The sequence below is a fragment of the Euleptes europaea genome, chromosome 8 (genome assembly GCF_029931775.1).
Source record: "Euleptes europaea isolate rEulEur1 chromosome 8, rEulEur1.hap1, whole genome shotgun sequence".
NCBI lineage: Eukaryota > Metazoa > Chordata > Lepidosauria > Squamata > Sphaerodactylidae > Euleptes > Euleptes europaea.
In genome coordinates, this window is record NC_079319.1 from 10,301,630 (window position 1) to 10,328,999 (window position 27,370).

Sequence of the window (27,370 nt, forward strand, 5' to 3'; positions counted from 1 at the left end):
ACCCAAATTTTGTGGCACTCCCTGGCCACAAAATTCATAATTTAAAATTTTTGCCTGTCTTCCCTGAAGGCTGGGAATTCACCTGATTTCAGACATCATGTGACATTTTGATTTAAGCTTTTGTTCTAATCTGGGTATCTGAGAGATAATACTTTATCATCTCCACTGTGGACTTCCCTTGTGAATGGCACGGATTCATTTCAGAACTGCTACTTGAAATAGAAACTGCCATGCTATTCAGAGCTGTCTTTCAGCTCCGACGGGGCGGATCTGCACTATATTTCTCGTCTGCACAGGGCTCCCATGACCGAAAGAGGTGAACATTCGAAGCAGGCAGGAACAGATTTCCACACATGACACCAATCAATCAAAACTGGCAATAATTTATAACAGCCATTAATTGTTAGCCTAACAGTTAAGAGTATACCAAAAACAAAAAAACAAAAAATGAATGAGCTGGTCTCTGCCCCCAAACGCTTAAAATCTTCAAAAGGTATAATTGTTTAAAATTATTATACACCACCTTGAAAATGCATTTTAAATAGAAAGAGATTATATATTCACCCTAAAGAAATAAAATAATAAAAAGGGGGAAGAAAACACCAGAACATACACACACACACACACACACAAAAGAAGGAACTGAGAATGAGTTAATGTAAATACCAGAATACCTTGGAATACAATTGCAAAGCATTTCTTTGAATCCTTAGTCATTTATTAATATTATTAACAATGTGGAAGTTCTTCATGTCATAACAGAACTTTACATTTTCGTCTCTGTGAGTAACAAGTAATGCAGGGAAGAAATGCCTGTGTTTGAAGGGTGCATGTGTAGGAATCTAGGTGCCAAAGACTGGCATCTTAAAAAGTGGCCATGGGGAATGAATTGCTGAAGAGGAAGCAGGTAAGAGTAAGAAGAGTGGCCCTGAACATACACAGAGTTCCTTTCCATCACTATGGAATCATCAAAGCCAGCAGCCGCTCATTGGAAAAAGGGATCCTAAATCAGGGCTGTTGCCTTCCAGTAGCATTCCCATCTGCTCGCTTATGGTAGGAGAACTCCATCCAACGGCAGCTGATGCTCAGCTAGGGTTGCCAATTTCCAGGTGGTAGCTGGAGATCTCCCGCTATTACAACTGATCTCCAGGCGGCAGAGATCAGTTCCCCTGGAGAAAATGGCCACTTTGGAAGGTGGACTGTATGGCATTATAGCCCATTGAAGTTCCTCCTCTCCCCAAACCCCGCCCTCCCCAGGCCCCACTCCCAAAATCTCCAGGTATTCCTCAACCTGGAGCTGGCAACCCTATGCTCAGCTGATCAATGGGCAGAAACTGGGGCCACAGAGTTTCTGGCAATTGCTAGAGCTACCCTTGCCATTTCCGAATAACTCTAGGAATCATCAGAAACTCTATGCTCAGAACTTCCTGTAAGCAAGCTGGGGCCTTATTTTTCCTTTTTAAAGCATTTTAAAGCATTTTCCTCCAGAATGCTGCTTACCCTACAACCTTCTGCCAGTTACCAGGCACTGCCTGTGTTGGGTCTTAGATAGCGAGATTCGTTACATGTCAGACAGTCAAGGGTTAATTAGCCAAATGGTCAGGAAGAGCAGATCGCCATTGCATTCATGTCATATGGTCACGCAGGCAAAGTAATCTACATTTATACTGCCTTGGTATATCTTTTGTTTGAAAGAGAAACCGCTGCCCAGTTACTTTTTAGTTACCAACCTGCAAGCATGGAAGAGCACATTCTCCCTGTGAGAATGGCTACTCGTGAGTAAGCGTGATAACTGCTAGAGGAGTCTAGCAAGCCTAGGGAACTTAGTTATGTAGGAAGTTTATTGTTTAACCCATGTACCTTACCCTTGAGATTAGTTAGCAAAGAATTGATTTGATTAAGAAAACGACTCTGTGGTGTTTTGTGTGTGACTGACCCTTATCTTCAATAAGCCAAAAACCAAGATCCATCTCACAGTTAAGTGTTGCCTAGAAGGCAGATGGTGAAAAGTGGGTTCAGGAAGGAGGGAAAGATCCTACCACTTAGTTGTCCAGGTTGGATCCACAGATCCCCCCTTCCACTCACAATAGATCTCCTTTCCAGAGCAGAACACCCTTTCTAGGAGAGGATGAATTATTCGGTTCACAGAAGGACTCCTTCCCTAAGTGGAAAGCTACCATTGAATCCAAGCCCATGGTAGGATCCAACCCTTTTTGTCTCCCATCCTTCATGCCGGCTGACTCCTCTGTTTTGAGCTGCAGGTTGAGGCAGGCCAAGTCATCCTTGGGGCACTTCAGATTCGTCAAGCTCTTACCTGTCTCTTCTAGCTCCCTCCCAAGACCGTCTGCACAGTAACAGTAGCCAGAGATCTCCGGGAATGAACTTCTCAAGGAACTGAACGTCAGGAACGCTTCCGGAAATCTACAAGGAAAACCAAGACGTTACAGAGCATGGCATTTGCTATGGCAACCTAGCGACGTCACAACTCCTCTCAGTTTTTCATGACACCAAAGAAACTAGCCAAAATGTATGGAGCAATGTCACCAAAATGTTGGAAATGTCAAGAAGAAGTCGGTTCTTTTCACCATGTTTGGTGGCTTTGTGAAAAGGCAAAAAATTTCTGGGATGTGATTTACAATGAACTAAGGTTGATAGTACAACAAAATATCCCTAAAACACCTGAAATGATGTTGTTGAGTATAATACCAGATTCTGTAGTGACTCAGAGATCATTTTTGATACATGCCACTATTGCTGAAAGACTGGCCTATGCAATGAAATGGAAAACATCTGAAATACCAGATAAGACCATTTGGATAGATAAAATGTTGGAACTTGCCGAAATGGCAAAACTTGCCGCATTAATAAATCAAAAAGAAAATGCTGAATTTGTGGAAGAATGGGAGGCATGGACAATACACTGTGTAAATGAATTTAATTTGAGAAACGTTAAGGGATATGTTTTGAACTAATTCAATTTTTTTGAAGTAATTAAGATACTAACGTTAAAAAGCAGAGTTTAAGATAACGATAAAGGTGGTTTATTATAATGAATTAGATACTAAATACAAAGAAAGAAACAAGAATATCAAATGGACAGAAGGGGGGAGAGGGGAAGTCAACTATCTATATTTGTTTAAAGATAAGATAGAAATTGTTTATAGTATATACTATATGAATGGAATGGTACAATAGAATGTGAACTAGTTTGAAAAATAATAAAAAAAATTAAAAAAAACTTTTTCTACAGAAGCTGTCTGCATCGTCAATACGTAATTTGTCAAAAGATACGGGATTTTCACCAGATAGAGGTGTGGCGTATCGAAGACATGAACAAGTTCGTATTTGTGTGACGGCCAGACATAACAGTCCAATCCACAGTGGAGATAAGCCACAGTGTGTGGATTTTAGTGTGATCTGTAGACGCGTTAACCTGAGGGAGATGCAGGTTGAACCATACAGGGTTCAGTATATGATGAAGCTACCATACGGCTGATTTGTTTTCTCCCTGGCAGTTCAAACCATCACTAGTAAATCACAGAAAAAAGACCTGCCCAATGATTCGGGTTGCCAGGTCCCCCTTTACCACAGGCAGGCGTTTTGGTAGGGGGTGGGGGCGATTTGTGAGCGTGCAGCGCCTGCACGAAATAATGCCCCTTCCAGGGTAAACCGGGAGATGATGGGGGCACTCTAGCACGTCCCTCCCAAAAAAAAAAAAAAACCCTATGGAAAACATAGAGAAGCCATAGAGCTTTTGGAGAAATGTGTAGAGCATCCCTGTCAAACCCAGAAGGGTTGGGGACACTCTAGCATATCCCTCCAAACAGAAAATGTCATTGAATCCGGTGGGGGGGAGAATTCTAGCAAAGGAATGGAGCCTTAGCATGTTTGACATCTGTGGCCATTTCCTCTTGGCAAGTTCCACCATGAAGTATCCATCCATGGCCACGATCCAGGCAAATCTGCTTACACAGGAGCTGACTTTTATGCATACCATGGGGAACCCACCGATTCTGCTGTGCATTAGGAGCAAAACCGTATATCTGTGAACTTCCCCCATTACTTAGTTTCAGAAGGTAGCTGTGTTGGTCTGCAGTACAAGATTCAAGTCCAGTAGCACCTTCGAGACTCACAAGATTTTCAGGGTATAAGAAGAAGAGTTGGTTTTATACCCTGCTTTTCTCTACCTTTTAATGACTCTCAAGGCAGCTTCCAATCACCTTCTCTTCCCCACCCCCCAATAGGCACCTTGTGAGGCAGGTGGGGCTGAGAGATTGCGGAGAGAACTGTGATTAGCTCAAGGTCACCCAGCAGGCTTCATGTGGAGGAGTGGGGGAATCGAACCCGGTTCACCAGATTAGAGTCCACCGATTTTAACCACTACACCACACTGGCTCTCAAACTGTATATCCCAAAAATCTGGTTGATCTCTAAGGAGCTACCAGACTCAAATCTAGCTCCCAATTTATTGTCGAAGGCTTTCACGGTCAGAGTTCATAGTACAGCCACGTTGAACCATCTGGAGCTCAGCTATTCAGCTCAAGAGTAAGTGCCTCTATCTAATCACATTTGTGTGTGTGTGAAATGCCATCAAGTCGCTTCCGACTCATGGCGACCCTATGAATCAATGTCCTCCAAAAGGTGGTACTGGACTAGAGTCCAGCTGTTCATTGACTATGGAGCTACTCATGGGCTGGATGCATTTCGGCAACCTGATTCCACTTCTCTGCAGCTGCCGTGTGTTCTCTTGGTGGGTGGCTGTGTCCCTGAACCTATCCTTAGATTTGTAAAAATTGTGCTTAAAATTGTGTGTGTTAAGTGCCGTCAAGTCGCTGCCAACTCATGCAGACCCTATGAATCAATGTCCTCTAAAATGTCCTATCTTTGACAGCTGTAAATATTGTTGAAGGCTTTCACGGTCAGAGTTCATTGGTTCTTGTAGGTTATCCAGGCTGTGTGACCGTGGTCTTGGTATTTTCTTTCCTGACGTTTCGCCAGCAGCTGTGGCAGGCATCTTCAGAGGAGTAACACTGAAGGACAGTGTCTCTCAGTGTCTCTCAGAGACACTGTCCTTCAGTGTTACTCCTCTGAAGATGCCTGCCACAGCTGCTGGCGAAACGTCAGGAAAGAAAATACCAAGACCACGGTCACACAGCCCGGATAACCTACAAGAACCAACTAGCTCCCAATTACTTTAAAAAAAAAACTTTCCTAACCTGAGCCAGCGTGGTGTCGTGGTTAAGAGGAGCAGATTCTAATCGGGTGAACCAGGTTTGTTTCCCCACTCCTCCACATGAAGCCTGCTGGGTGACTTATAGGGCATTATTTGAACCAGCCAGAGTTTATGGGGAGGGGGGAGCTTGCAGAAATAATTCTTTTAAAATCAGACAAACATTATCCAGTAGCACCTGGAAAGACAACACCATTTATTCCAGGATAAATTTTCAGCTTCATCAGATAAAGCCAAAGATTGTGGCATTAATACTTTCCTGCCCTCTAGTGGCATAAAAAAGTACTTCACAGTTTTTCAGCACGAAAATCCGTAGCGTAGATTGGAACGGTATTTTGAATTTGGCCTAATGCTTTTTGGGGCTGAGATGGTGCTGGTAACCTAGCTCACAAGGTGTCTGTTGTGGGGAGAGGAAGGGAAGGAGATTGTAAGCCGGTTTGATTCTCCTTAAAAAGGGAGAGAAAGTCGGCATATAAAAACCAACTCTTCTTCTTCTAATTGTTCTTTGAAGACCTTTCCAAAAAAAAAGACCTGTTAAAGTGATGAAGGAGATCAAACACCATCATGTCTGTCCTGTTGACAAATTTGCACTGGACGGGCAGAAATTCCCCCTCGACCGAGCATTGTGGTGGACTCTTCTCCCCAACACCGTGCAGAATACGACGGTCTCGAATCGCACATTTCCCAGGGCCTGAAATGCAAACACGCAAACATTGGCTACATTGATCCTTTCACACAATCTATACCAGGGGTCCCCAGCCTTTTTGAGCCTGTGGGTGTCTTTGGGATCACTGTGGGAATGCCCAATGAAACAAAAAAGTCTTCATCTGTCGGTGGAAGGCGGTCATGATCAAGAAAGCCCTCTCCCAGGTTGCCATCCACCTAATCTCTGAAGATGGTGCACCCAAAGAGAGAGAGCCAGCGTGGTGTAGTGGTTAAGAGCGGTGGTTAAGAGCGGTGGAGTCTAGTCTGGAAAACTGGGTTTGATTTCCCACTCCTCCACATGAGTGGTGGAGGCTAATCTGGTGAACCAGGCTGGTTTCTCCACTCCTCCACATAAAGCCAGCTGGGTGACCTTGGGCTAGTCACAGCTCTCTTCGAGCTCTCTCAGCCCCACCTACCTCACAGGGCGTCTGTTGTGGGGAGGGGCATAGACGGTGATTGTAAGCCGGTTTGATGCTTCCTTAAGTGGTAGAGAAAGTCAGCACATAAAAATCAACTCTTCTTCTTCTTCAAAGAAGGACTCAGAAGATGTGGTCAGGTAGGTTTGTGAAAGAGTAGGCAATCCCTCAGGTATGCTGGTCTCAAGACACTTAGGGCTTTAAAGGTCAACTCCTACTGTTCCCAAAAACAGACTGGGAGCCAGTATAGAAGAAGAGTTGGTTTTTATATGCCGACTTTCTCTACCACTTAAGGCAGAATCAAACCGGCTTACAATCACCTTCCCTTCCCCTCCCCACAACAGACACCCTGTGAGGTAGGTGGGGCTGAGAGAGCTCTAAGAGAGCTGTGACTAGCCCAAGGTCACCCAGCTGGCTTCATGTGGAGGAGTGGAGAATCAAACCCAGTTCACCAGATAAACCTTTGCCACTCACGTGGAGGAGTGGGGAATCAAACCCGGTTCTTCAGATCAGAGTCCACCGTTCCGAACCACCACTCTTAACCACAACACCACACTGGGCCGAGACTGGAGGTGCTATGGTCTCTATGACCCATTCCGGTCTACATTGAAGTAGAAAGTTCAAGATCTCATGAACTTCCAAGACAATTTGATTCACATCTTTCTACTTCTAATGCACAATAAAAGCTGGCATGGATTGCCTGAAAGGAATTATTTTGTGTGTGAGAGTGCTGAGAAATCTCTGGTTGAGCTTCTGCACCCCTTTATGGAATATCAGTTCCCAGTCCCATAAACTGGGTGGAACATGCCAAGGAAGGAGGGAGACCCTAGCAGCTAGAGAGCCAGCGTGGAGTAGTGGTTAAGAGCAATGGCTTGAAGTGGTGGACTCTAATCTGGAGAACCGGGTTTGATTCCCCACTCCTCCACATGAAGCCAGCTGGGTGACCTTGGGCTAGTCACAGCTCTCTTAGCGCTCTCTCAGCTCCACCTACCTCACAGGGTGTCTGTTGTGGGGAGGGGAAGGTAATTGTAAGCCAGTTTGATGCTTCTTTAAGTAGTAGAGAAAGTTAGCATATAAAAACCAACTCTTCTTCTTCTTGAAAACATGAAGCTGTCTTATACTGAATCGGAAGTTTGGTCCATCAAAGTCAGTATTGTCTACTGAGACTGGCAGCGGCTATCCAGGGTCCCAAGCAGAGGTCTTTCACATCACCTCCTTGCCTAGTCCCTTTAACTGGAGATGCTGGGGATTGAACCTGGGACCTTCTGCATGCCAAGCAGATGCTCTCCCATTGAGCCATAGCCCCTCCCCTCCTCCTCCTTCTCCTTCCTCTTTCACCTCTTCCTCCCCTGGTTGAAATGGATAATCGTTTTTTGTTCCCATACTGCATTACTTACATTGCGTTGGCTTCCCTCTCTGCCTTGTCCCATATATTTCCATCCCTTCCACGTCCACGCACCAGCACTGCCGCAGATCCACGTCACACTGTATCGGGTCAAAGTCACCAGAATCCAGACATTGTGGGATGTACGACGTGGTGCTGCTATTGATGTAGCGACCGACCAGGATCCGCTGCTTTTGCAGCTGGCAGAAGGACAAACCTGTGGCAAGAAGCAACATTGTCAAATGTGGGGTATCATCAGGCTTTGCAAAATTATCACCCCCTTGGCCCTCCAGCAAGGCCCTCTGAAACAATTTGTGCTGCACAGAAGCATGTCTGTCTTGATAAATTTGGAATAATCTAAAAGCAAAGTGTCCCTGAACGCATTCTTCTGCAAAGGAACTTCAAAGGGAAACTTCAGGGGGAACTTGGGAAAGAAAATTCATCGACAGGTTTGACAGCAATGGTCGGGGTTCAACAGGCTGACGGTATTCCGAGTCTCCATAGGTGTTAAATTGCTTAACATAATCAAAAAGCCTGCCTTTGCCAGTTACAAAAGCTTTCTTCTGACTTTGCAGGGCTACCCCAGGGCATTTAGAAGTTCCTGGCCAGAACTAACTCCGCATCCTGGGCGATTTAAATCTGTGTAAGCTTAATTGCTGGAATTGTCCCTTGGTCTTTGAAAACTAAGAGCCCCGAAAGCTGCAGTACTGCAGTCAAAAGCTCTGCTCACAACATGAGTTCGATCCCGACAGAAGTCGGTTTCAGGTAGCCGGCTCCAGGTTGACTCAGCCTTCCATCCTTCCGAGGTCGGTGAAATGAGTGCCCAGCTTGCTGGGGGTAAAGGGAAGATGACTGGGGAAGGCACTGGCAAACCACCCCACAAACAAAGTCTGCCTTGGAAACGTCGGGATGTGACGTCACCCCATGGGCCAGGAATGACCCGGTGCTTGCACAGGGCACTACGTTTACCTTTGAAAACTTAAGCCAAGTTTGCCTTGTGTTCTGTTCTTTAACTCTCTGGCTGTATGAAATGGGATTGAAAGGGGCAGATCGTGCACATGAAGCGATCTTGTGGATTCTCCCTTAAGAAGCTCACATGCCAAGTCACAACTTACATGCTATAGAAGAGCCATTCTGTTTGCTGCCCGGCACCTCTGCGCCCTTCTCGTCTACACACCAGCACGAAAGCTGGAGTTTGTCACACTGGACGTTCCTAGGAGACGAAACAGAGATTTTCAGTGTTACAAAGCATGTGTCTTAGGCACAGAACTGAACGTTCCTCAGCATTGCCACTTGCAAACATCCCTAGCAGCTGTCACAAACCTTCAAAACATTAGCCAGCATGATATGAAACGACGGAAATAGGGTCCGGAGGGATGAGGCTTTGGCTCTGAGAATCAGGTTTGTATCCTCCCACTCCACTGAGCAATGTCTGAAGCCTTCCGCTGCAGCTAGGGTTGCCAACTTCCAGGTAGTAGCTGGAGATTTCCTGCTATTACAACTGATCTCCAGGCAACAGAGATCAGTTCCCCTGGAGAAAATGGCCGCTTTGGCAATTGGACTCTATGGCATTGAAGTCCCTCCACTCCCAAACCCCGCCCTCCTCAGGCTCCGCCCCAAGAACCTCCTGCCGGTTACGAAGAGGGACTTGGCAACCCTATCTGCAGCCTAAGGAGACTTCCTTCAACCAAAGTGGCTCTTCCATTGCAGGATGGTAGGATTTAGGGAGGGGCCATGGCTCAGTGGTAGAGCATCTGCTTGGCATGCAGAAGGCCCCAGGTTCAATCCCGGGCAGCACCTCCAGTCAAAAGGACCAGGCAGTAGGTAATGTGAATAAACCTCTTCCCCTGGAGAGCTGCTGCCAGTCTGAGTAGACCTGGGGTCCCTAACATGGGGCCAGTGGGTGCCATGGTGCTAGGGTTGCCAACCTCCAGGCACTAGCTGGAGACCTCCTGCTATTACAACTGATCTCCAGCCGATAGAGATCCGTTCCCCTGGAGAAAACGGCTGCTTTGCCAGAAATTTTGTTAGTCTGGCAACCCCTAGACTGACCCAGGGTCTCCCAGCGAGCATCCGTGGCAGAGTGAGGATTCGAACTTGGGTCTCCCACATCCTATTCTCACCACTACGCCACACTAGTTCCATGACATCAGATTGTTACCTGAACTGTCCATCTTCCAAGCACTGAGGGACATAATCTTCACCTTCTTGAAAGGCCTTTTCTCGTCGCAGCTCACAGGGACGAAGAGGCTGGGTTTCTGCCTCGTATTCTGAAAGCCATGAGTATACATTTGTTTGCCAAAAGGAAGGTCATAGCACCTCCACGACAACGCCCATTTGGGAAGCCTTTTTTGCCTTTTGCAACAAGCTTCCATGGTAGATTCAAACACCATCCTAATCTGGAAGTCTAATCACCAGACGCCACTGGCTGTCGTGGGGTGGCTACTGTTGAACAGCAACTCACAGCCATGCCTGGCTGAATCACGCAAGCCACATGGTGGGATGATGGGATCTCTAGGAATCCCCACAGATCTTCCAGCATTCCCGTTACCGGTCTTTTTGTGCCTGACTCTGTACTGTGGAAGACCCCCTCCCCCAAAAAAGGCCTTCCATATTGACATATTTAGGGAAGGGCCATAGCTCAATGGTAGAGCCTCTGCTTGGCATGCAGAAGGGTCCCAGGTTCAATCCCCGGCCTCTCCAGTTAAAGGGACTAAGCAAGGAGATGACGTGAAAGACCTCAGCCTGAGACCCTGGAGAGCCGCTGCCGGTCTGAGTAGACAATGCTGACTTCGATGGACTGATTCAGTAGAAGGCAGCTTCATGTGTTCATGTGGTAGCAAGTCGCTGGGTGGTTGCTGTCGTCAGTCCTGGCCCCAATGAATTCTCCCTCAAAAGTCAAACAGCCCTGGAAAGGGGCCTGTCCCCTCCCCCCTTGCCTTTTACGGACAGAGACCATGGTTTGGAGGCTGGCAATACTATTGTGGTTGCCTAGTAACGGCCGCTGAGGACATTCATTTTATAAAAGCTACAGGCACTGCTTCTGTATTTTAAAGGTAAAGGTATTTTAAAGGCAAGCACCGGATCATTACTGACCCATGGGGTGACATCACACCCCGACGTTTCCTAGGCAGACTATGGGCGAAAACACACGGTCGCTTTATCCTCCTTTAATCCCTGTTTTAGCCAGGATCGAGCGCACATTAGGCGAAACGCATACGTTCGATCCTGGCTGAATCCTGGCTGAAACAGGGATTAAAGGAGGGTAAAGCGACCATGCGTTTTCGCCCCATGTTTACGGGGTGGTTTGCCAGTGCCTTCCCCACTGTCATCTTCCCTTTACCCCCAGCCAGCTGGGTACTCCTTTTGCCACCCTCGGTAGGATGGAAGGCTTGAGCCGGCTACCTGAAACCGACTACCGTCGGGATCGAACTCAAACCAGCTTACAATCACCTTCCCTTCTCCTCCCCACAACAGACACCCTGTGAGGTAGGTGGGGCTGAGAGAGCTCGGAGAGAGCTGTGACTAGCCCAAGGTCACCCAGCTGGCTTCATGTGGAGGAGTGGGGAAACCAACCCGGTTCACCAGATCAGAGTCCACCGCTCTTCACCACTACACCACGCTGGCTCTCACCACGGTGTATCTACACCCCCACCTGGGACTGTAAAGCTAGACGTAAACTCTAACGCCGGAGGACAGGCACAAATAAGCATAGGATTTGCTTACCGAAGATGCTGGCTGCCGATATAGCAATAAAGCATAGGAGGGAGTTAAGAAGAAAGAAGCCCATTTTGGGGTTCAGAACGACTGATCCCCTCCCTGGGCCGACACAGGGATCCGGACGCTCAGACTGAGTGCTGTTCTCAGCCGGGCCCTTTATAGCTGTCCCTGCTTGAAGGGCTCCACTTACGAAACGGACGACCGGGCACTCAATGGGGCCCAATGACGCAGGTCTTGTTTCTCAGAAAGTCACAAGGGCCATTGCCCGAAACCCAGCTCCGCCTCGGGTTTCTTCACCGCTTCCCTCCTTGAAGCGCATCTGATCACTCCAAAAAAAAAAAAAAAGAGCACAAAATGGCAAAAACAACCAGGGTGCCACAACGAACAGAAGGGCGGGAGGGGTCTTCACTCGATTCGACAAAAGGAAAAGGGGTCTCACAACGCCAGGACGCGGGGGCCATCTGCTGAAGCTGGAAGGTGAGAGATTCAAGACAGACAAAAGGAAGTATTTCTTCACACAACGCACAGTTACGTTGTGGAACTCCCTGCCCCAGGATGTGGTGACGGCTGCCAACTTGGAAGGCTTGAAGAGGGAAATGAACATGTGCATGGAGGAGAGGGCCAACCATGGCTACTAGTCAAAATGGATACTAGTCATGCTGCATATCTATTCTTTCCAGGACTTGAGGAGCATGACTATTAGATTAGGTGCTATGAAACACAGGCAGGATGGTGCTGCTGCAACCGTCTTATTTGTGACCCTCCTAGAGGCACCTAGTTGGCCGCTGTGTGAACAGACTGCTGGACTTGATGAGCCTTGGTCTGACCCAGCAGGGCCTTTCTTCTGTTCTTATGCCAATATACACGTTTTGCGCACCCACTATCATGGGCTCCGATCCGGGCCCACAGGGAAATAACGTGAGAACCGGAGACCACATACTACAACTCTGCAAAGTAGTTTAAGGCTGGCTGAGTGTGACTGGGCCCAAGGTCACACAGCAAGCTTCCATGACAGAGGGATTCGAACCTAGGTCTCCCAAATCCTAGTCCAACCCGCTAACCCAGGGGTCCCCAACATTTCTGATGCTGCGGGCACATTTGGAGTTCTGACACAGCACAGTGGCTGCAGCCACAGGAGGTGGAGCCAGCCACAAAATGATCGCCACATCTTAACTTCAGTAACACAGTGGAGATCCTTGTTGTGGTGGCAGCTGCTGCCAAAGCAAAATTTTTAAAAATATGCACAGCCAATCAAATCTCCAGCAGTCAATCAGAAGCCTTGCTAGGCAAAAGCCCTACGTGGCCCCATCCATTTCCTAAAAAACACGTGATGGGCGCCAGAAAAAGTGTCGGGTACCACGCTGGGGGGCCCTGCTCCAATCACTACACTGTACATGCTCTCCTTTGTCAGGGTTCTGAAAGGGACTTTACAGTCTGTATTCTTTTTGTGAAGGCAGGCAAACAAGCGTGAAAGGTTGTTTATGCATGAGAGTTTTACCTGAGGTTTGTTGCTCACTGAACCCATATTTCCTGTTGGGAATATATGCACCAGCAGTCTTCAAGCTCAAATCAAGAAGCATTTGAGTCCCTGCCCCTTGAAATGCTGCTTTGTAACTGGCTGTAGTGCTTACTGTGAGAGAAAAGCCCCCCCCCTCCCGGAACCCAATTGCTGCATAAAAAAGTATGTTAAAAACGGAGCTCTCTAAAAGGAGCGGGTGGGAAATCCAAGCCTTGTTTCTAAAATCCTTTCTTCTGCTCAGAAAGAACTCTGAGGAAGCAGGAAACAGGAAGCATTTTAATCCCCGCCCCTTGACACGCTGCTTTGTAACTGGCTGTAGTTCTTTCTGTGAGAGAAACCAAGCTTGCGTGTCCCGCTCTTTGCCTCATGCTTGGGGATTTCACTCGGGCTGAGCTCAGGGGAAATGGAAGAATTGGGTTAGTAGAACGGGAAGTCCTGGGGTTTGTGAGGACTGGCAGGGAGGTCATCTCTAATGGATGGAAAACTCATGCATAATAACTCCAAGGAGCAACTGTGACAGACCGGGGACGAAGGTGAGTGAAAGTGCCCATGCATAAATGACCAAAGAATGCAGAGTATGCAGAATAGTTTAATAAACAGCTTTACATACAGTACCTTACATATAGAACAGTGTATCTGCAAATTTAAATACCTTTGTAATGTACAGTGGGCTTGCACTCTTTTATCCCAGGGGAAGCTTCAAGTGGGCTGCTGACGGAGCAGCTCTCTCGTATATGGAGATTTTATATACATCACCAGTCGGGGAGGCAGAAACAGTTCAAGGGCGGAGCCGTTCTCAGATGCGCAGGCTCGTTTGCACAGTCAGTGTTTTTTTTAAAAAAAAATTATTATTTTTACAAATTTCAAAACCTGTACATACATTATTTTCATTTTCTCTTTAATAGAAACCGCTTGTTAAAAGGCGACGTATTAAATATTGCGTCGCCAAGGTCTTAAGTCTATGGTAATAAAACTAGACATGTCAATATAAATATGCCTCTAGAATGCAATATGCATATGAGCATATATATATATTCTATATATATATATACACACCGCACATGTATATACATAACCCCCAACGTGGATTATTGTAGCACTGGGTGTGGAAACAAACACAGGTGAGCAGAAGGTAAAACGAAGGCTCCGAAGTTGTTGGCCTAGGATCAATTGAAAAACAGCACGTAGGTTGGCTTTGGTTTCAGAATGCTTGTCTCCCATCTTGCAAGAAGATGCCTCTTAACGCATAACGGAATCCTCGCCATGTCCATCCTCAAAAAGGCAGCCGCCGGAAGCGATTTTGATTCATAACAAGCGCTACTTACAGGCCACTCCAGTGTTTCGGAATAATGCGGAGCCAGGTTTATCAGGACTGAGACGGAGGTGCCGCTAAGCCATCTATAATTATTTTTTCCAGGCAGAGAACTAAGAACGTGGGCGGTGGCCCCGTTTCATTTCCGACACTCGCTGTTCCTCATTCCAGCTGAGGAAGGCGGAGTTCGAAATGGCTGACACGAAACGGAGCTTCTAGGATGAACGGATTTAGAACTGTGCTGCGAGCCCGGAATACTGCAGTTATGGCAAACACAGATGTTTTACTAGATACAGCTCTGGGTGGTTTTGCTGGCACTAGGGAGAACTCTGCCAGGGGCTGGGGAGGGGTAAGAGGAGAAGAGAACACCCCCTGGAACAACTCACAGTGGGTTTTGAAAGCATTTATTTGGCACTTCTGATCCCTTACCCTCCCCTCTTTTGCTTTTGAAAGGAGCATAAGGTCGTGGCAGGGAGAACTTTGCTTCAAAAGAAAGTAACATTCAAGAAGAGACCACCACAAAAACAGTCTCGCTCTTGTCAAACGCCCCTTTCCCCATCTTCCTGGATAATATCCAGACGGGGGGGGGGGGACAGACAACAACGGGCGCCTTTCGATTTTTCATCCTTTGAAATGCTGCGGGCTACAAATCTCTGTTCTCTGATCAACACTGGAAGAAAACTCTCCTTCCAACGTAGCCTGCTTTAGTGGGTGAACCTTTCTCAATTTGGTATGGGCTGGGGGAGGGAGTCCTGCTACTACCCGTGGAAACATTAAAACTTCTTCACAGAGATTTCAACACCCAGAGCGCTTCCAGATAAACGGTTTCTCCACATTTGCGCAGACTGTCTCTTGACCCTTGATTTTATTTGCCATTTTCTTTCTTCCCCATCTCGAGATCTTCAGGATGAGAGAAAGCCACCATGGAACACAGAACAGTGTCCTCACTTGGTTTTTTGTTTTTTTGTTTTTCTTTTTAAGCACCCCCTTCTGTCAGTTTTGCAGATCTGTGAGAAAATTCCTTGCGAGCGCTTGTTATTTTTTTCGTTTTTAAGTATCCCACTGGTCTCCCGTTTGTCATACGGAGCAAAGAGTTGCTATTTGCTGGACTTTCCCCATGTCGGATATGAGCTGCTTGATCCGCCGCTTGAGCTGTGGCAGTCGGGCCAAGGGATCTGGCGGCTCCAATTCTCCGGTGAAGTCTAGCCAGCTTTCCAAGACTGCAATAAAGACAGGCAGAAGCGACCAATTAGAAAGCGTGAGGAGGAGAAAAAGAAGAAGAGTTGGTTTTTATATGCCGACATTCTCTACCACTTAAGGAAGAATCAAACCGGCTTACAATCACCTTCCCTTCCCCTCAACAGTCACCTTGTGAGGTAGGTAGGACTGAGAGAGTTCTAAGAGAGCTGTGACTAGCCCAAGGTCACCCAGCTGGCTTCATGTGGAGGAGTGGGGAAACAAATCCAGTTCACCAGATTAGCCTCCACTGCTCATGTGGAGGAGTGGGGAATCAAACGCGGTTCTCCAGATGAGACTCCACTGCTCCAAACCACCACTCTTAGCCACTACGCCACGCTGGCTCTCTTGGGTACATCTTTTCCCTTCCTTTCCCCCATATGTTTCCTTTCCTTCCATCCCCCATATGTCCTGGGTCCGTTGCCCCCCTCCCTGAAATTGTAAAATGGGCATACAACCATCGCTCCCTACATGGGAAACTGGGCGCCGAAGCTGGAGTCATGGAATTAAAGCGCACTAGGGTTTTTATTACGTTTTAGAATGCTTTAATTGTTTAGATCAGGGGTGTCAAACATAAGGCCTGGGGGCCAAATCCAGCCCCCTTGAGAGCTCTCATCCGGGCCACATGCCAGTCAAGGCAGCCACCCCAACACCACCACCACTCCCCATCTGGGCTGGCAAGGTTGCTGCAGGCTCACCAGCCAGGGCAGCCACCTCCTTCAGTCCTGATCTAGGTTGGTGAGCATACTGCAGGCTTGCCAGCTGAGGCAGCCACCCCCACCCCAGTCCCGAGGTGGCAGTCATCAAAGACTATTGAATAAAAGAAAATACTGTAAGATTGTTGTTGTGTTATGCATGTTTGTATTTTAAGTAAAAAAATTAAGTAAAAAATGCTATCATCAATTGGCTTTGCCTGTGTCTTCGATAAAGTTGGTATCTCAGGTACCTCGCATTACGTTTTATGGCGCACAAAGTCAGTATAGGTCAACACACTAATAATGCTGTGTATAAATGACCTGGATCTCGTCAGATCTCAGAAGCTAAGCAGGGTCAGCCCTGGTTAGTATTTGGATGGGAGACCACCAAGGAATACCAAGGTTGCTGTGCAGAGGAAGGCACTGGCAAACCACCTCTATTAGTCTCTTGCCATGAAAACCCCAAAAAGGGGTCGCCATAAGTCAGCTGCAACTTGACGGCACTTTACACACACACACACACACACACACACACACACACATATCATTAACACATTTATCTCACTTAGTCAATTATAGACGTATGTAGTTAGTGAAAATCCAAAGAAACTGACAAATACATATACAAAAAGTCCAAGAAGCACTTCTTCCTTAAAGCATACTGTTTGCAATCCACAGTTCATAGAATCATAGAGTTGGAAGGAACCACCAGGGTCATCTAGTCCAACCCCCTGCACAATCCCGGAAATTCACAACTATCTCCCTCCTACACCCTCAGTGAGCCATACTTCATGCCCAGAAGATGGCCAAGGTGCCCTCCGTCTCCTGATCTGCCTAAGGTTATAGAATCAGCATTGCTGACAGATGGCCATCTAGCCTCTTTTTATAAACCTCCAGGGAAGGAGAGCTTACTACCTCCCGAGGAAGCCTGTTCCACTGAGGAACTGCTCTAACTGTTAGAAAATTCTTCCTAATGTCTAGACGGAAACTCTTTTGATTTAATTTCAACCCATTGGTTCTGGTCCGACCTTCTGGAGCAACAGAAAACAACTGGGCACCCTCCTCTATATGACAGCCCTTCAAGTACTTGAAGATGGTTATCATATCCCCTCTCAGTCCTCTCCTCTTCAGGCTAAACATATCCAGCTCCTTCAACCTTTCCTCATAGGACTTGGTCTCCAGACCCCTCACCATCTTTGTTGCCCTCCTCTGGACACGTTCCAGCTTGTCTACTTCGTAACGACTTCACAGCAATTCTCAAGCTCCTGTAGATACTTCACATAAGAGTGATTACAGCTTTACACGTAAATGTTAAGAAAAGCACGTACGGTAACCTAGATATTCCACGGGTAATCTAGATATTCCACCGTTTCAAAATAGTGTGTTGACCTACACTGACTTTGTGCATTGTATCTTTAGGTATAGAGGTGTAATTTTTTGGTTTATTAAATTTTATGGTACATATGGCCCAGCCCAATGAAGTGACAATTATGTCACATCTCAATACATCCTCTTAGTGCTTTAAGACACTTACCGTCTACCTCCTTTTCTATCAGGTCCATCCTGCTAGTGACTTCGTTCTGTACATTCTCTATGTGGGTGAGGAGATTTAGCTGCCACTGAAGACGAGCGTCCACGTGTTCTTCGGCTCCTCTTTTCTCGTTAAATATGAACACGGTGTTCCCTTCGGCCGAGTGCCTCTGTGCAAATCACAGCAAAACAAAATCAAGTCAGCAAAACAACAACAACAACACCTCACAAAACCCTATGTCGCATTTTAAGGTCACAGTTGGATAGCGCTCCCCCTGCCCATGATCATTCGGGCAGCTCGTGCTTCGGGCAAAAAAGCTCTCTCCCATTTTTAGGCTGTGGTAGCAGGGCCTGTATTGATGGCCACTGTGTGAACAGACTGCTGGACTTGATGGGTCTTGGTCTGATCCAGCAGGGCTTTTCTTATGTTCTTAACTACACAAGTTATAATTTTGATTCTTGAGTGAAAGTTTCAGGGTCCCCCACCCATCCTTCTTTATTAGCAGCCAGTTTATGTGGATTGTTACATGTCTCCTATTGAAGGAACGCCGTCTCATCAGTGTAGTGAAACAGACAATGCAAAATGTAAAAAAAGAGAGGGGGGGCTATTTTGACAAACTGTTTTGCAAGTTTCACCAAGCTCGTGCCGGTGCTACTAATGGAGACATCAAGGTCTCAAAAAGCATTTTATTTTATTTTCTAAAAGTGCTGGCCTCCCTATCCCCCCCTCTCTTCAACATCTTTATTCAGTTTAATTATCAGGTGTGTGTGTGTGTGGGGGGGGGGGGTTACTTCCTGTAGGCTGCAAGGCGTATACCACTGAGGAGCACCATCTTATGCACTTATGCATTTTTATTCTGATTTTAGTAACTGGTTGATTCCAGGGCTAGAATTTATTGCTCTATGATGTTTTAATGCATTTTAATTGTTCAATGTTCCTGTTTTATTGGATGCAGCTCTGAGCCTGACCCTGCCAGGGAGAGCGGATATAAGAGTGATGAATGAATGGATGGATGGATGGATGGATGGATGGATGGATGGATGGATGGATGGATGGATGTAAGTGGCCTCTTCATTACAATTTCACTAGAAAAACTATATTATTTTGAGTCTGTTCACATGCAATGATGTCTAAAACAGGCATTACTTCATGTAATGTGAACTAGCCCACAGTTTTCCCAAGATTCTGTGGCCAGAAGTCTCTAAGAAGCTGTGGCAGTTACTGGTTCTATGGCAGCCACTACAGGCCCTTCCTCCAGCACACTGCCTGCTGGCCCCCTCTGCCCAGTGCTGGGACTCTTTTCAAAGCAGCAGAGGGGGCCATGGGAGAGGCAGATTTTCAGGGGTCCCCTTTTTCGAGCAACTTTGTGATTGCGGATCAGGGAGTTTGGACACTGTTTGGCATTTTTTTGTAGAGTGTAAAAAGCATGGTCTCGCCAGAGACAAAGGGATCACAATATACATTCAGAGGTGGGGACCTGCCCTAAAGCAAGATATAGTTGCAAAGTTATTGGCTGATACTGATCCAAATGTAACCCTCGCCGTGGCAAAATTTTTATCTATGGTTTTTTAACGAGACCTCCTTTTAACTGTATTGTTAAGATACTATATTTTTGTATGAATTATGGAATGTATTGAATTTGTTTTGCTCATGACTTGTTGGTCCACGAGCATAAAGAATGGAATAAAGGAAATGCCATGGGAGAAGCTGGGAAGTCTCTTCTACTGAAACCCTCCTTCGAGCCTGTCTTCTGTGTTAAAAGAAGTCTAGTGCCACTGTTGGGCTAGAGGGCAGGTGGGGGGGGGGGCATTGAAGAAGAAGAGTTGGCTTTTATATGCCGGATTTCTCTACCTTTTAAGGAGTCTCCAAGCGGCTCACAATCGCCTTCCCTTCCTCTCCCCAAAACGGACACCTTGTGAGGTAGGTGGTGCTGAGAGAGTTCGGAGAGAACCGTGGCTCGCCCAAGGTCACCCAGCTGGCGTCAGGCGGAGGAGTGAACAAATCCAGTTCACCAGATCAGCCTCCGCTGCTCATGTGGAGGAGTGGGGAATCCAACCCGGTTCTCCAGATTAGAGTCCACCGCTCCTAACCACTACATCATGCTGAGATATCTGGAACGGGGCTCTCTATAGATGGCTGTACTACGGAAGCAGCTGTACAAAACAACTCTGCATAACACATGGATTCAGCAGAGGCACATGCTTCCGCATGCCTCTTGTCCACAAGGGCATATGTGCAGAAAAGCATCATGTCCGATGCGGTCCTCGATACTGAATACACCAGTGATCAGTCCCGGGAAAGATAAACAAATCCAAGGTTTAGCTGATTTAGGTTACCCAATGAAGTGGAAACAACAACTATGGAAAGGTTTCGGGACTTCAAGGTCAAGGTGTTGCTCCATCGCAACCTACCAGGAGCGCATACAGAGTAGGGCATTGCCTGGAGGGCGGGTCTTGGGCTCTCAGGTGGACTCTGTAGCACACAGGCAGAAATACAGCATCTCTGGGGACGAGACAGGGATTTTATCTGGGTATACAACTAGACCCTTAGCATAGAGCTGTATTGATTCATGGACAGCCATCCATCGGTGGGTTTGTGGCGTGGCACTTCTGGACAAGAGTAAGAGCCCTTTAAGTCCACCGCATCCATGGTTGCTCTTTTCTGCACTTTCTCAAGCTCTGCAGTATCCTTCTTCCCAAGATCCTTTTAAGTATCTTAAAGCCTGCCAGGAGTTCCTCTATAAATATATTTTACATGACTTCCCCATCCCTCAACCAGTCTTCTGCGCTCCAGGTTAAATATGCTACAGACAGGTCTACCCTTCTATCAGAAGACAATCCTGGAAGATTACACAGATGGATGGATAGTTTTACCTGATGGCTGAAACCATCTTCTTTCAACGCATATTGTAAACAGTTTTTATCCTCAAAGGGATGTTCCTGATCCTCCTCAAAGCTGCTGGTGTCGTCATCCGAGCTCATGGGATCGTTCCTCAGTCTGCAGTCCTGAGCAAAACTCTGCGGTTTCTGGTAACTGTGCTCACTTGTAATGTACGTCTCCTCCATCTTTGGGGGCAAACTAGGGGGCTCTTTATGGTTTTGACCACGACCTGTCCTTTCAGGGAGGTTAGTGGTATCTGGCACAGCCAGTACCCTTCTTTCCGTTCCAAGAGTTTTTTGGTCTTGCTCTTTTCGCACACCTGTGCAAGCCCACAGATGAAGGTCGGGGTGATGTTTATTCCTAGGAGGGGAGAAAAAGCGAGTTGCAGGGGTCAGGCCAGTACCCAAATTGCAATCAACTTAAGTAGACAGTTAAAAGAGAAAGTGCCAAAGCAGGACTACAGCTGAACATCAAGAAGACAAAAGGACTGACTACAGGAGAATTACACAACTTTAAGGTTGACAATGAGGAAATTGAAATTATTGAAGACTTTCTATTCCTTGGCTCCATCATCAACCAAAAGAGAGACTGCAGCCAAGAAATCAGAAGGAGATTGAGACCGGGAAGGGAAGCTGTGAAAGAGCTAGAAAAGATTCTGAAGTGTAAGGATGTGTCACTGGCAACCAAGATCAAGCTAATTCATGCCATCGTATTCCATATTACTATGTATGGGTGTGAAAGCTGGACATTGAAGAAAGCTGATAGGAAGAAAGTAGATTCCTTTGAATTGTGGTGTTGGAGGAGAGTATTTTGGATATGTGGACTGAAAAAAAAAATCAGTGGGTTATCGATCAAATCAAGCCTGAACTGACCCTAGAAGCTAAAATGACTAAACTGAGGCTATCGTATTTTGGTCACATAATGAGAACACAAGAGTCACTGGAAAAGACAATCATGCTAGGAAAAGCTGAGGGCAGCAGGAAAAGAGGAAGACCCAACAAGAGATGGATTGACTCAATAAAGGAAGCCACGGCCCTCAATTTGGAAGATCTGAGCAGAGCTGTCAAAGATAGGACATTTTGGAGGACATTGATTCATAGGGTCTCCATGAGTTGGCAGCGACTTGACGGCACTTAACACACACAATTTTAAGCACAATTTTTACAAATCTAAGGATAGGTTCAGGGACACAGCCACCCACCAAGAGAACACACGGCAGCTGCAGAGAAGTGGAATCAGGTTGCCGAAATGCATCCAGCCCATGAGTAGCTCCATAGTCAATGAACAGCTGGACTCTAGTCCAGTACCACCTTAAAGACCAACGGGATTTCCGGGGCATAAGCTTTTGAGAGTCAAAGCTCCCAGGGAGCTTTGGCTCTCGAAAGCTTATTCCCTGGATATCCTGTGGGTCTCTAAGGGGCTACTGGATTTGAATTTCACTCTTCCACTGGAGACCAACATGGCTACCATCCTGAAACTCTCTTCATAAGCCAAGGGCTGGTGGGACCAGCTTGGTAAATATAAATCAGGCAAGAAGGATCAACCACATGGCAGACTGTGTTTTCAGACCCTTTCAGACCAAGCGGCTCCAGCTGACTGCTGTGGGGTTAACAGCTACAGAGTCAATCCACGTAGGGAGGATAAACACCCCACAAAACCATTCAGGCCCAATCTACTGTGAAGCCATTTGTAAGACCTGAGCAAGGTTGTCAGCGATAGGACGTTTGGGAGGTCATTCATTCATAGGGTCACTGTAAGCCAGGAGCCGATGGCACTTAGCATACACACACACACACACAAAGGGCAGGATGGTGCGTGTCTCATGGTCACAGTGTTAGATCTATGCTAAAAGGTTGACCACTACAATGAATGGGTCACATCCAAGCTATATTGCTACCAAGATTCTTAGAAAGCGTTTTATTGCACTTAAGATAAAATTAAGAACCTCCCAAATCCTCGCCATTGCTGGGGCCGGGTGAAGGAAGGGAGGAAGGGAGAAAAAGGAAACAAAAGTTACCCCGGAAGACACTTACGTGAGAATCCCGATCTTCAGCTGCAGTCCTCGCAGTATTTCCGTCACGCTATACACATCAGCCAGGAGGTGGTGCGTTGACACTATCTTTTTGGCATTTAAGTGAGAGTAGTTCTCTTTCAAAAACGAAAGGCCGCACATCTGGCCGTTGTTCAGCCAGTCTTTATCGTAGAGATACTTGGAGCTCCATCGCTGACCTACGAGCAAGGGGAGAAATCAGATCTTATTCTGTCGTCATGGTCGAGGAAGCCAACTGAGAGGCCTTTTCCAGCAGAGTGAATAATTTTTGCAGGGAAAAGTGGGCAAAGCTGTGTGCACAAATGCCCGTTTCGCTCCCATTATAGGCATTCTGGAAACCACAGTATTCATTTTATCGGGGATTAAAGCAGACACCCGTGAGTAGGGGTATGTCCCAAGATACCATGTTTCCCCGAAAATAAGACATACCCATAAAATAAGCCATAGCAGCATTTCTAAGCATTTGCTTAATATAAGCCATACCCCGAAAATAAGACACCCCGGGGCTGGTGTGGAGAAGACCAGGAGGAGCCCAGCTGAGCAGATGCAGTCTCCCATGGCTGCTTCAAAGGCCCGGCAACCAGCGCGCCCGGGGATGGGGTGGAAAAGACCAGGAGGAGCCCAGCTCAGCAGAGGCGGTCTCCCGCAGCCGCTTCAAAGGCTCTGCAACCAGCGCGCCCGGGCCTCTGGGGGCGGGGAAGACAGGAGGAGCCCAGCTGAGCAGATGCAGTCTCCCGCGGCCACTTCAAAGGCCCAGCAACCAGCGCGCCTGGGCCTCTGGGGGCGGGACCGGAAGGGGCTGGTAAGGGGAGAACGGGAGCCGAGAGGGAGGACAGTTCTGATTCCCTCGGAATAAGACATCCCCTGAAAATAAGCCATAGTGTGTCTTCTTGAGGAAAAATAAATATAAGACAGTGTCTTATTTTCGGGGAAACACGGTATATCTGAGCCAAAAATAAACTGGAAACTGCAGTTTACAGAGGGGGTTACCGCACTTGCATTCCCAGTGATTAAGAGTTTGAAAACGTTATAAAAAATACTGTTCGCACTTTGTTTGGCCCCTTTAGCTGTGAAGACATCTTCCAACCATTTATTAGCTGTGGTATCCAAAAACCCTTTTAAAGCGATGTTTTTTATAACATTTTCAAACTCTTAATACATCGCTGGGAATACAAAGTGTGGTAACCCCGATACTATGGAACATTTTTAAACACATGCATTTATAGGGTGGATTATAAAAATTTTTAAACAAATGCAGACATCCTGCGAAAGTGACTGTACAAAATATCTAGGGCCAGAAGGGAAGATATGATGTGTGTGTGTGTGTGTGTGTGGTGTGTGTGTGTGTGTGTGCAAAATGCCGTCAAGTCACAGCCGACTTATGGCGACCCCTTTTGGGGTTTTCATGGCAAGAGACTAACAGAGGTGGTTTGCCAGTGCCTTCCTCTGCACAGCAACCCTGGTATTCCTTGGTGGCCTCCCATCCAAATACTAACCAGGGCTGACCCTGCTTAGCTTCTGAGATCTGACGAGATCAGGCTAGCTTGGGCCATCCAGGTCAGGGTGGAGATATGATAGAGGTCTATAAAATTATGCATGGTTTGGAGAGAGTGGACAGGGAGAAGCTTTTCCCCCTCTCTCATAATGCCAGAACGCGGGGTCATCTGCTGAAGCGGGAGGGTGAGAGATTCAAAACAGATAAAAGGAAGTATTTCTTCATACAGCGCATAGTTAAACTGTGGAACTCCCTGCCCGAGGATGTGGTGATGGCTGCCAAGTTGGAAGGCTTGAAGAGGGGAGTAGACATGTTCATGGAGGAGAGGGCTATCCATGGCTACTTGTCAAAATGGATACAAGTTATGACGCACACCGTCATATTCTCTCCAGAATCAGAGGAGCATGCTTATTATATTAGGTGCTGTGGAACACAGGCAGGATAATGCTGCTGCAGCTGTCTTGTTTGTGGGCTTCCTAGAGGCACCTGGTTGGCCACTGTGTGAACAGACTGCTGGACTTGATGGGCCTCTTTCTGATCCAGTATGGCTTTTCTTATGAATACAGTATTATATCACCACTGGGATGGAATAGAGGAAGGAGCAACATATAAACCAGTAACCACAGAACTCTGCAGGCAAGCCCAGGAAACCACCACCAAAGCAACAGCAATTGGAACGACGAAGTGCTCGAAATTTCAGAATTCAGTTCGAAAATTTGCTCATACCAGGTGGGTCCCTGCAAACGTAGCAGATGTACTGCTCTGGAATGCTGTCTTCCAGCAACCCCATACAGACACTGTGCTGCCAACATAAGCACTCTTCGCACTGTAGTGAGGATAAAAGAAGGGGGGCGGTAAGGACATAGGAGGAACACGGTTTCATGACTTGCATTGTTAGCACACAGAGAACAAGACTAACTACCATATTGTGAACCCGAATTCATTTTGAGCCAGTGTGGTGTAGTGGTTAAGAGCCAGCGTGGCGTAGTGGTTAAGAGTGGTGGACTCTGATCTGGAGAACCGGGTTTGATTCCCCGCTCCTCCACATGAGCGGTGGAGGTTAATCTGGTGAAATGGATTGGTTTCCCCGCTCCTCCACATGAAGCCAGCTGGGTGACCTTGGGCTAGTTACAGCTCTCATAGAGCTCTCTCATCCCCACCTACCTCACAGGGTGTCTGTTGTGGAGAGGGGAAGGTAAGTGATTGTAAACCAGTTTGATTCCTCCTTAAGTGGTAGAGTAAGTCGGCATATAAAAACCAACTCTTTGTCATCTTCTTCTTTGAAGTAAAAGCTAGCTCCATGTCCAGCCCTCCTCAAGCTTGGACAACCTCAACGTTTAGCATGGCAATTTCTCTCCCCAACGCAGTGATAAGCCATGAAACTACTAATGCTATATTTGCATCATGGTAGCTTTGGTTTTGATACTAAATAGGAGAAAGTTATTTTATGTTTCAAGAGGTAGGAAGAAACATTTAAAAGAACCATCGTCTTCTGAAAAAGAAAAGGCTGCAAATTCTCTCTGCTTTGAGGATTTCTGTCACATGAGAGGCTTGCATGAGAGAAGAACTAGGTACTCTTTTCCATGCTACTCTGCATCTGATTTCCCAGAACCCGCTCTCCAAATCACAACAACGTAACTGAAATTGCGAAACGAGGATGAGGACTGGTTTTTACCATGAAGACGGCAGAAGTCAGTAACTGAACAGAATTTTTTTTTTTTTAAGCCAAACGTTCTTTTACACATAGACTGGCCATTTGGTGGTTCAAAGACTGTTGGCAAGACTGGAGGCTGCAACTCCATGGGACAACAAGACAAGGCATAGAAGGTGTTATCGGGCCTTCCAGTATGGCCCTCAAAACCTGAGGTAATTCTTCTGAGGAGAAACTGAGGTAACAATTCTTCAGTACCTTCCTACTACGTGGAGAGAGGGGGACCTCAAGGGGCTTTGGGGACCCAGATTAAATCTCTAGGCCGTCCAGGTCAGGGCTGGGAAAGCTATAGAAATACTAAATACTGACAGCAATTAGAAGAAGAGTTGGCTTTTATATGCCGACTTTCTCTGCCACTTAAGGGAGACTCAATCCGGCTTACAATCACCTTCCCTTCCCCTCCCCACAACAGATACCCTGTGAGGTGGGTGAGGCTGAGAGTGTGTGACTTGTCCAAGGTCACCCAGCTGGCTTCGTGTGGGGAAACAAATCCAGTTCACCAGATTAGCCTCCGCCGCTCCAAACCACTGCTTTTAACCACTACACTACACTGGCTTTCTTAATTATTATTAAGTGATTATTATGTAATTATTATTACAGAGACTGAAACTGGTGGCCGGAAGCTGCTTGCAACATATCATTAAGTCTCAACAGGGGGGGGAAAACTCCCCACAAAAAACCTGAACTGCAAGCAATGAATCCCCGACCTGAATCATGAAGCCGTTTTCCTCGTCCATTTCACAGACACACCGGACAATTTCGTTGAGAGTATCCTCTTCGTCCTGAGATTCTTCAAAATTGGTCGAGTCGAAGTCCTGATTGTACTCGTCGCCGCTCAGCAGCAAACTCTCGGTGGAAGAGTCGTCCAGAAACTCCATGTCGGAGAGGTCTGAAATTCAAAAGGAAGACAGGGACAGTGGTATTCATCGGGCAGGTACCCATGGACTTCGAGAGAGAACTGGACTGCACCCCCTGTTGAAATGCACATCCCACGGCACATCAGGGCATGCTATTTGGTCAAGGACTGCTGCTTGCAAAAACAGGAGCAGCTCTTTCAACCACTTATGGAAGAGATTCTCTGGTTGTAAACACCAATACAGCTCCCTTCCTCCTAGAAAACTCTACACAGCATATTCCCTTTTTTACATTCTAAACAAGACTACACAATTTTTAACATGACATAATGCTGAAAATGGACAGCCCAGCTGTTACAAATTCACCAAGTGTAGGCACAGGAAGGAAGTATAAATGGGTGAGTGGAATGATATCCCTTTATCTTGTGAGGATATGTTGTGGCTTAACATTAAGAAGCATTTCTTCTTGCCAGTGTCTGAATCCTAGTCCCTGAATCCAAGCGGGCAGGGACCAAACTATAGGGTATGGCTCTCTCCAGCATGGTGTAGTGGTTAATAGCAGTGGAATCTAATCTGAAGAACCAGGTTTGATTTCCCACTCCTCCACATGAGTAGTGGACTCTAATCCAGAG

The 27,370-nt window shown here is 46.8% G+C and overlaps 2 protein-coding genes across 2 annotated transcripts in view; both read right to left on the reverse strand.

Annotated features, from left to right (window-relative positions):
* Nucleotides 1–11,525, reverse strand: part of TG (thyroglobulin) — a 167,260-nt gene extending 155,735 nt beyond the window's left edge. Inside the window, exons 1-6 of the mRNA XM_056854657.1 lie at nt 11,462–11,525; nt 9,897–10,005; nt 8,851–8,948; nt 7,749–7,952; nt 5,762–5,921; nt 2,315–2,421 (exon numbers count right to left, since the gene is read on the reverse strand). Coding sequence (XP_056710635.1) covers nt 2,315–2,421; nt 5,762–5,921; nt 7,749–7,952; nt 8,851–8,948; nt 9,897–10,005; nt 11,462–11,525 — 742 coding nt within the window. The remainder of the gene's footprint in view (nt 1–2,314; nt 2,422–5,761; nt 5,922–7,748; nt 7,953–8,850; nt 8,949–9,896; nt 10,006–11,461) is intronic.
* Nucleotides 11,526–15,357: 3,832 nt separating this feature from the next.
* PHF20L1 (PHD finger protein 20 like 1) overlaps nt 15,358–27,370 on the reverse strand; it is a 66,572-nt gene continuing 54,559 nt past the window's right edge. Inside the window, exons 13-18 of the mRNA XM_056854543.1 lie at nt 26,592–26,773; nt 24,900–24,999; nt 22,662–22,857; nt 20,622–20,988; nt 17,752–17,917; nt 15,358–15,506 (exon numbers count right to left, since the gene is read on the reverse strand). Of these exons, the coding sequence (XP_056710521.1) occupies nt 15,364–15,506; nt 17,752–17,917; nt 20,622–20,988; nt 22,662–22,857; nt 24,900–24,999; nt 26,592–26,773 (1,154 nt within the window). The 3' untranslated portion in view covers nt 15,358–15,363. The remainder of the gene's footprint in view (nt 15,507–17,751; nt 17,918–20,621; nt 20,989–22,661; nt 22,858–24,899; nt 25,000–26,591; nt 26,774–27,370) is intronic.